We start from the raw sequence: 9,818 nt of genomic DNA, 5'->3' as shown, positions 1-9,818 counted from the left end.
ACCCAACCTGGGCTAACCTAGCCTAACCCTTACTGCGACGGAGGAATTGTTTTCAATACTTTAACCACCCTGGGCAGCAAGCATGACAGCAGCGGCACAGAGGGTTATAGCATTGTAATTCAGCGTTCTATATCTGGTCTCACGACGGGCGGCCCGTCGACTGGGGCGCGCGTTATTTACGAGCCAGCAGGCAATCGTGACGCAAAAATTCCTCCCGGATGAATTACGCCGCTCGCTAGGTATGCGAATTTTTTTCCTAGGCGGTGCACCCACGTAGAGCCCAGCTATGAACCTGCCATTTGTCTTAACCGTCCTGTATCTCGTTCTTCATCTCCGGTCGCTTCCCTTCGAAGGTCTCGATACCTTTTTTCTGTCACTGTCCTCCATGCGTGGCTCTGTGTCTGTGTCGCTGTGTCTGTGTGACGTTTGTGTAGCGTCTGTCTGTGTCTGTGTGCTTTTTGTGTGTGGTGTCTGGCTTGCTGTGTGCTGTGTGTCTGTATAGTGTTTGTGGTGTATCTGTGTGGCGTCTGTGTAGTGTTTGTGTGATTATGTGCCTGTGTGGTGGCTGTATGTGTGACAGAATTTAATTTATGACAGACAGATTTTACATTTACAGACGCATGACAGAATTTAATTAATTAAAACTTGAAAACCATCATTTTTCTGAAACGTCCTGTATTTCATTGTTCATCTCCAGTCGCTTCCTTCCGAATGTCTCGATATTTCTTTTTTTCTGTGACGTCCATTACGTATTTGATTAATTAAAAAAGGAATAACGAACATTGAATCTGTATTACTGCTAATGTCTCATGCCATTCAAAGAGAAATCAGTTTGGTTCCATGATGTCATGACCGAGGCGAGAGTAGGGACGCTTAAAATGATGTCCAGTCGTGGCCGTTTTGAATGAGCGGCGCGGGCCGCGGTGATCAATTTTCTGCGCGTGTCCGCTGTCGCGACGAACCGGTTTTGGCGCGGGAAAAAAATCGCGCGAACCGCAGCGAGTCGGCGAAAAAAATACGGCGTGCAATTTCGGATTGCGTACTCAGCTGGTACCGAATCAGAAATCGCTTATGCGATCTCACGGTTACTCGACTCCAGTAGAATGTCGATCTAGGGTAACGCCGCGCGACGATGAAAATCTCCTACCCGCCTAGCCGTATTCGTGCGCCGTGACGAAACCGCGTAGGATTTTCCAGGAAAATGCTTCAGCGTTTAACATTTAATTAATATGACATTTATTAGAAACGGTATGTTCGTTCAGGAATAAAATATGTACTGTTCCATATTTATGAATTTACTATTTCATAAGACACTGCGAAATATACCTCGTCATAACTAATTTACATTTAATTAAGTTGTCAATTTTAAAAATCGAGGAATGTTGATTGGAAAATAAGAATTTTAGTTAATATTTATAATCTAGGAATTTTTATTTTCATAGAATGGCCCAGTAGAAAGAATCATAGAATGGCCCAGTAGAAAGAACCATTAAATGGCCCACTGGTCACTGGCCCAATGGCCATTTAATTAATATGACATTTATAAAAATGAGACAATGATCAATTGAGAAAAAATATTTACAATTTAGGAACTTTTATTTTTATAGAACGACCTAATAAAAAGTACCATTTTAAATGACCCACTAATTGGCCCTTATTAAACCTGTGACATTAAAACCGAAGGAATATTCACTGAGGAAAATCACTATACAAAAGCACAGTACAACAATAAAGAAAATTGTAGATTACAAATAGTGCCATTTTCTATATTTGCCATAATCGACGTATAATTAGTACAATTTATTAATATAAAAATAAAACGAATGTTAATATTCATGGCAATACAAGTCGACTATGAAGGCGATAATGATCGATTATGTTTGGCCATTGTGACGACATCTAATGACAATATAAATATTCGATGATCGTCCGCGTGCGCGATTTCTCTCGCATACTTTCGTAGCGGCGCTCGCGAGCGCACACAGCCCGTCCGTGGTAAACGATCGTTTTTAGATCTATGAATGCGCATTAGAAGTCGGCAGCCCGTTTTAATAGCAAGCCATTTTTCCTTATAAATCTCGAGATAGCTTTTACACGCGCCGGCACGAGAAACCGCGCGAGAGAACCTTTCCAATTTTTTTCCCCCTTTTTCCATTTTCTTTTTTTTTTTGTTGCGGGCCCGTTGCGAGTCACGCTCGTTTCATCTCTGGTCGTAACCGTGCCAGCCGAGACACACTTCTCCTCGCATCGTACGTGAAATGTATAATGCCCATCGGCTTACATCATTTGTAGTTATCAACTACTGGAACGTACGCCACGCGGTTTCCAAGCTACGATTCATCTACCCGCTTGCTAATTACCCGCGTTTTCCACACCACGTTTTCTGCCCATTTCTAGCAGTCGAAGACAACCAATTCTCTTCATCAATCGTCCATTTTATTTATAATCTCCTTCATCTCTTAAACTAACCTGACCTAATCGAATCAACGGTTGAAATTTGGCAGGGAAAATGGTCATTGGAACGACATGACGATTAAGGACGAGGTTAATTAATTAATTAATTAATTAATTACAGTGGTTGGTATCAAGTTTAGAATCGCTGGCGAAAACGGGAACAATGGCCGAGCGTGCCGCGTTTATTTTAATGGCCGCATTAACGGCTAGCTGGAGGTGCATTTTCCCCTTAATTATCGCGACGGTTGAGTGACTCCTGCGTGCGATTTTCACAACGCAGATGCCGTGGCTGCCTGCCGTGCCAATTACGGCACGCGTTACCTATTTCTAACGTATTCTGTTTATTATTACTTCAGATTCCATTCCACGGTTATTATGAAAGTTTAATGTCAGTATTACGGATTCTTTTACATCCAATTGCAACCTCTGAATGTTAAATAAATTAAAAGAAAGTCAATCGAAAGGAAAAACGATTAATAAATTAATAATTAATCGATAATTGTGAAAGGTGTCTTTTGAAACCTCCTGTAAAAATAGAATTCTCATTCCTGAATTCATTTCATTTCACTATCAATTCTCTATTTTTAATCCTGACATCAATTTACTTCGTACAACCACGTAAACTGCAAGCAATCAACTAATGGACCACCACTTTTGAATTACAGATGTTGGATCGGACCAGACGCCGGCGTCTTCGTTCTGGACGCCTACCATCAAGACCGGGAACGTCTTCACCGACGACAGTAACAACTTCTTTTCGTCTAGCCACGGCTTGGTTCAGACCCATCCGTCTGGGAACGTGTTCCGAAGCGGTTTCGGTGGGATCGATAATCTCGGCAGCCGAGGGACGACCGTCAGACCACCGAGGCTGAGACCGCTTGATTACAGCGAGCGCTCCACCGCCGAGCTACGCCGGAATCCCTCGCTATCCTCACCGGATGAGTGCGCCAGGGCTTGCCGCGAGAACGAACCGCCGAGGATATGCTACTATCACTTCACGCTTGAATATTACACCGTTCTCGGAGCGTGCGTATCCAATACCCACAGAAAAAACTATTCTAGCCATTAGTTAAACGCAATTTTCAATCATTAATGAGTCACATCTACGTAAAATACGATTCTCATTTGAAATGTTGTTAGGAATTTCAAAATCCACCAAGGCATGCTTCTTATAAAGCTTGAAAAAAATTAAATCCATGAAATCGCTTAGAAATTCCTTCTTTCGAGCTAGAATTTCTTCTTCCTTCACTCTGATATTTAATTCTTGCATTTTCTGAATTGTAGCGCGTGTCAAATCTGCACCCCGAACGCCACGAACGTCGTCTGGAGCGACTGTCAATGCGTGTTAGCGGACGGCGTGGAGCGAGGGATCCTGACAGCGAACAGAATGATACCTGGGCCGAGTATTCAAGTTTGCCAAGGGGACAAAGTGGTTATCGACGTGGAGAATCATATCGAGGGTATGGAAGTCAGTCTTCACTGGCACGGAATCTGGCAGAGAGGATCCCAATACTACGACGGTGTGCCATTCGTCACGCAATGTCCAATTCAAGAGGGCAGCACCTTCAGGTAACCATTATTCCTACTAATCAATCGATTTCTTCATTATTTTCAACAATATAATTAGAATAATTGAAATAATCTTCAGAATTATAATAAATATTTAAAGTATTTGTTTAAACATTGGAATATTTGATAAACGTAGATACCAGTGGCTAGCTGGGAACGAAGGGACCCATTTCTGGCACGCTCACACCGGACTGCAGAAGATGGACGGTCTTTATGGCAGCATCGTAGTGCGTCAACCACCCAGCAAAGACCCCAATAGCAATCTTTACGATTACGACCTGACCACTCATGTGATCCTCCTCAGCGATTGGTTCCACGAGAACGCCGCTGAACGATTCCCTGGTAGACTAGCTGTGAACATGGGACAGGCACCTGAGAGTGTGCTCATCAACGGAAAAGGACAATTCAGGGTGAGCATCCACAAATACCTTATTTCAGGTTTGAATTTGTGGACATACTAGCTTCTCTTGGCTGTAGGCATCCGGGGAGCTAGGCTTCCGGACGGGTTGCCTAAGTTAAGGCGCATGGACATAAGCCTAGACAGACAGACACACAAATGTCCTTTAGTCGTAGTGGATGTCCCTTTCAATTTTCATTATTCCTAAAAAATGCATTTACAATTGCAGGATCCTAACACTGGCTTCATGACGAACACGCCATTAGAAGTGTTCACAATTACCCCGGGGCGTCGTTATCGTTTCCGATTAATCAACTCGTTCGGGTCGGTCTGTCCGTCACAAATCACGTTCGAGGGTCATTCGCTGACAATAATCGCTACCGATGGAGAAGCGGTACAGCCGGTCTCTGTAGACACCATCATCTCGTTCTCTGGTAAAAGATCTGTCCGGCTATTATAATTTATAATCGTTTTAAATGGGGAAAGCGTGGCCGGTTTAATCGGCCGGATCGTAAACTCAAATGGCGAACCTAATGGGTTACAGGCGAGCGATACGACTTCGTAATAAACGCGGACCAACCGGTTGGCGCTTATTGGATCCAAGTTCGCGCGCTTGGCGAGTGTGGGACATCGAGGTCTCAGCAGCTGGGAATTCTGCGTTATGCTCGTGGACCTTATCAGCCTAGCACCACGACGCCTACTTATGATTTCGGCCTCCCACAGGGTGTCGTGAGTAAAATTAGTTAAATACGTTCTTTGTCACTCTTATAGTAATGCATTTCCCAAAATTTTCTATACGTTAGATTTAAAGAAAAAAAATATTGAAAATCGTACGTCAAAAAGTCTAATCGTCAGATCTGGCAAAATCTCAAAATTCACGAATTTTTTTTTCATATAAGGAATGGATGGAAAAATTTGAAAATATTCACACATGTTCTACTCATGTAATAGTACAACTCTGAATTTTTTCATCAAATTCCATACGCTGGAACCCGAGAAAAAAAATGGCGAAAATGTGGAAAATTCGTGTTTCAAGGGGTATCCCTTCAAAATTGGTCAAATTTTCAATGTTTGCAGATCTGATTGAAAATATTCTCACATAATCTACTCTTATTGTAATGTATTTGTGCAAAGTTTAAGGATTTCCTGTACAGTAGATTTCGAGAAAAAAAATGTGAAACATCGAATTCCACTTCTCATGCACTGACCCAATAGTTATGGCCCGATTCGCATATTTATTAGTCAGTCAGAATTGAATTGCGGAATCGTCTACAAGTATACTAACGACATCCGTCATTAAATCGTCTGATTACGTAGGTGCTGAATCCGCTGGACGCGATCTGCAACCGTCAACGAGTGGACGCTATCTGCGTGAGCCAATTGAAGAATGCCAAGACGATTGACCAAGGCCTGCTTCAGCAGCGCCCGGACGTGAAGATATTCCTGCCGTTCCGTTTCCTCTTCTACCGCCCAGAAGAAGTCTTCCAGCCGCAGACCTATAATCGATTCTTGGGTAAGCGTATTTCAAAACCGCGATTTCTCCGTCGGACCCTTTTTGCCCTCTCCTGGCGACCTGTCGCAACCGGTTCATTACCATCGAATCCATTAAATCGGAATTCGAGCCGGGAGATCGCGTTCGTCATTTACGTTTACGGTGTTCCAGTCGCGCCGACCGGAGATCACGTAATCTCGCTCGTCGACGAAATCTCGTTCACGTTTCCGCCGGCGCCTCCGCTCTCGCAAATCGACGACATCCCGCCGGAACAGTTTTGCAACGGCGACAACAGGCCCGCCGACTGTGGCGCCAACTGCATGTGCACCCATCAGGTAGACATCCCGCACAACGCCGTCGTCGAAGTGGTCCTCGTCGACGAAGGTACATTATCATTAAACATTCTATTAACATTAATAAACAATAATAATTATTGTATTAAATGTTTAATTAATTTATCGTAGTGCAACAACCGAACCTGTCGCATCCGTTCCATTTGCACGGCTACGCGTTCAACGTGATCGGTATCGGCCGTTCCCCGGACAAGAACGTGAAGAAGATCAATCTGAAGCACGCTCTAGAGCTCGATAAGAAGGGTCTCCTTAATCGGCAGTTCGATTTCCCACCAGCGAAGGACACCATCGCCGTACCTAACAACGGCTACGTCATCTTCCGGTTCCGTGCGGACAATCCCGGTAAGTGAAGTTAGGTACCTTAAGTATCAATAAATAATTCGTTTATTTATTTGCATTTGTTATTACAATTTGTTTTAGGCTACTGGTTGTTCCACTGTCACTTCCTGTTCCACATACTCATCGGTATGAACCTGATCCTCCACGTCGGGACACACGCGGACCTCCCGCCGATACCGCCGAACTTCCCCAGATGCGGTGACCACCTGCCACCCATCACGCCGCCATCGTTGCTCAGCAACTACCACTGATCCGTCCCAGAAGCGAAAAGCAGAAACAGAATCCAATAGTGGGTCCAAAGCATACAAGATGTGTCTAACGTAGCTTATTCCTGTAAAGTAGTCAGTACGCAAGAAGAGCATAGTACATTTTCCTCGGGAGGAAAAAATTAAGGAAAGGAGTTAGGAAGAAAAGAAGAAAATGTGTAGTCAATCCTGAGACAGACGAACAACCGTGCAGAGTTTCAATCAGAAAGCCAGCAGAGCTTTTGCAACAAACCGTTCCCAAGAGACTAGTATTATTATTATTATTATTATTAATATTATTATTATTATTATTATTATTCTAGATGATTCTTTTTTAATGCCACTGCGCGTGATCACTGTTGTTACATTTGTGATTGTTCTTCGAGTGATCATGCCCAGTGTGAGGAAAACCAGTCTGGGAACGCGTGTTACTAACACTTGTAACAACTGTGTAAATAATGTAGAAAATAATCGTTACCAATTTTTTTTTTTTACTGAGACATTAACAGAGTCAGGTCCACGAGGGACATACGAGCATCGGTTCAACAAATTTTTATATTATTCCATGTCCATGGGACGTAAAGTAAGAATTTAGGTCTGAGGACTCTAAATGTCCACTTATTGTAATAAAGACATCAGGACGAGTTCTAAAAAAGTTTTTGATTCCTTATTGGGAAATTATTGATCATTTAGCTGTTTTGTCAAATTGATGCTCGTGTGTCTGTAAAAAAAAAAGAAAGAATATGGGGAATCTGCGAGACAATGTCACTGTTTGAGACAGTGGATCAGGTCAGGTTGTTTAAGGAAACTCGATCCGGGTGATTGGCTTCTGGTGCGAAAGCGACGACGCTTCGCTGGGTCGAGTACAGGTTCCTAATGTGGCCTTAGTTAGGGAGGAGGTTTCGTGCTCGCCTAAATAGAGCACAAGGTTCATTCGTTCTTGTACTCGTTAGTATTTCAACTAGTACAAGTAGGGTGTTGGGAACGAGATCACGAGAGATCGTTTCCTAATCAAGGTAAATGAAATGAAAGATACAAGAAATTGGTAGATAATTAATATAAACAATTATTTCGGTATTTTCAATTTCATCCCTTAAGTTTTTTTATTTATTTAATATTCTTTTTTTACGAAATTGAGCGTTTAGAATAATTTTTATACTAAATCCTGTGAGTTTTGTCATTCATGTTTTATACCAATTGCACTGACAATGTAAATGACAGTGAATATCATCGCAAGAACCACCCCCGAATTTATAGTCGCCGATTTCCATGCATATAGTTTCTACGTTTATTCATGGTGCCTCCAACTTTTATATTCTACCACCCAATCGGAGAATACACGATTTCTTCTTTGAACTGCGCAAACTTATAACTACAACGCTTGGCGAGTGGTCGTGTCACGATCGCTCGCGCTCATGTAGATAGAATTATTTCCCCTTCGGTTCACTTAGCTGAATATACAATCGAACCATTAAAACATGAAATACTCGGTTGAGCAAATAAGTTATAGACGAGCTGACATTGAGTATCAGCTGTGCACAGGCATAGTAAATTTGAGGTAAATTAAATTGAGCCAAATTTGAGGTAAATTAAATTGAGCCAAATTTGAGTTAAATTAAATTGAGCCAAATTGAATTGAGATTAAATTGAGCTAAATTTGAGATAAATTAAATTGCCAATTGAGTCGCCTGCGAATCTGTCTAACTTATTTCTAACATAATTTTTATACGAACGATTTACACGGTGTACAGTCGCATGTAAGAAGGAGGGGGGGAGAGAGAAAAATTGTATTTCAATTAAGCGAATATATTTTTTTTCTACCATTACACTACGCATAATACTATATATAAAATCTAGTAAGTTTGTACTTAACCGGAAGACACGGTCGGAGCTTGTAATTAATATTTAACGTAACGAAGGAGATTCACCAGTCCGAGGGATGAGTTTTCGTGTTTTTTGTACAGGTAGCATTTAAGCGAGGAGCATATTCGCCCATTCGTTATCAGATAAAGATGTACATTTAATAATAAATTTGTTTTTAAAAAAAAAAGACAAAAAAAGAAACATGAGAAAAGAAATTTCACCCGATTCACTGCCCCCACTTTATTAAAGCACGAAGACGACACTGCTGGACTACTGTTTTCATTAGCGTTAACGAGCCCTGCTAAATGAACCTTCAAAACTAGCGGTACTTGGGCTAATTAAGCCTCGCATGAAAATAAGGTTTGACCCGGACACGTGATTTTTTTCTAGGCTCCTAATTAACATTCCAACGATAAGAAATTAATGTGCAATAAAAAAAGTCCTATTCAATTTATTTATCAATTTTTAATTGAAATAAAACAATAATCTTTTAATGTTGGCCTGTGAATTCCAACAGGACAGTAGAAACAAATGTTGCTTGCAGTTATGTTAATATTCAGGGTTGATCCTTAACATTCTTAGCAGGACGAGGTATGACAAAGAAACTTACGTGCGTGCCGGTTGTTTACGTGACGAGAGAGAGGTATTCATGAACGTGCGGCACGCAGCACGCCCGGCCCTGGCACCGTCAGGGTCGTCGATAATTTCATCTCGCGGACGCGTGCGGATTTAATTACAAAACTGCATCTTTAATATATTGAAAACACCCGGGTCTCGTAGTAAAACGGCTGAGTCACGCGACGTAGGTACGTTCGCTCCTAACGCTCCCTTAACGAGACGCTAATTACATATTTCCTTCTATGTTAAAAAGAAAAATTTGCAAACCCTACGAGACTCTCCTGCATTTTATAGTACATATTAATTTAATATACTGTAACGTTGTAAGAAATTTATAAAATAGTATCATCTTAAATATTGATAGAGCTTGCAGGCATACAACAATTTATTAAAAATTAGTAGAACTTGCAAGTATGCAACAATTTATTAAAAATTGCTAGGGCTTGCAGGCATACAACAATTTATTAAAAATTGCCAGAGCTTGCAGG

At 41.7% G+C, this 9,818-nt stretch overlaps 1 protein-coding gene across 1 annotated transcript; it reads left to right on the top strand.

Annotated features, from left to right (window-relative positions):
- Positions 1–123: 123 nt before the first annotated feature.
- LOC108629701 (laccase-4) lies at positions 124–7,584 on the top strand (the record flags this gene model as incomplete). The annotated part of the gene is made up of 10 exons (XM_018032534.2): positions 124–239; positions 3,120–3,480; positions 3,739–4,023; positions 4,160–4,433; positions 4,650–4,854; positions 4,965–5,149; positions 5,738–5,933; positions 6,084–6,296; positions 6,377–6,607; positions 6,686–7,584. Coding segments are annotated over 10 exons (2,236 nt in total), but the record flags the coding sequence as incomplete, so codon positions are not given.
- Between the last annotated feature and the right edge of the window lie 2,234 nt (positions 7,585–9,818).

This window comes from Ceratina calcarata, unplaced genomic scaffold (genome assembly GCF_001652005.2).
Source record: "Ceratina calcarata isolate Rehan_Ccalc_2016 unplaced genomic scaffold, ASM165200v1 scaffold581.2, whole genome shotgun sequence".
Taxonomy (NCBI): Eukaryota; Metazoa; Arthropoda; class Insecta; order Hymenoptera; family Apidae; genus Ceratina; species Ceratina calcarata.
Note: the sequence above shows the minus strand (reverse complement) of the source record. Positions and strands in the feature narration are given on the sequence as shown.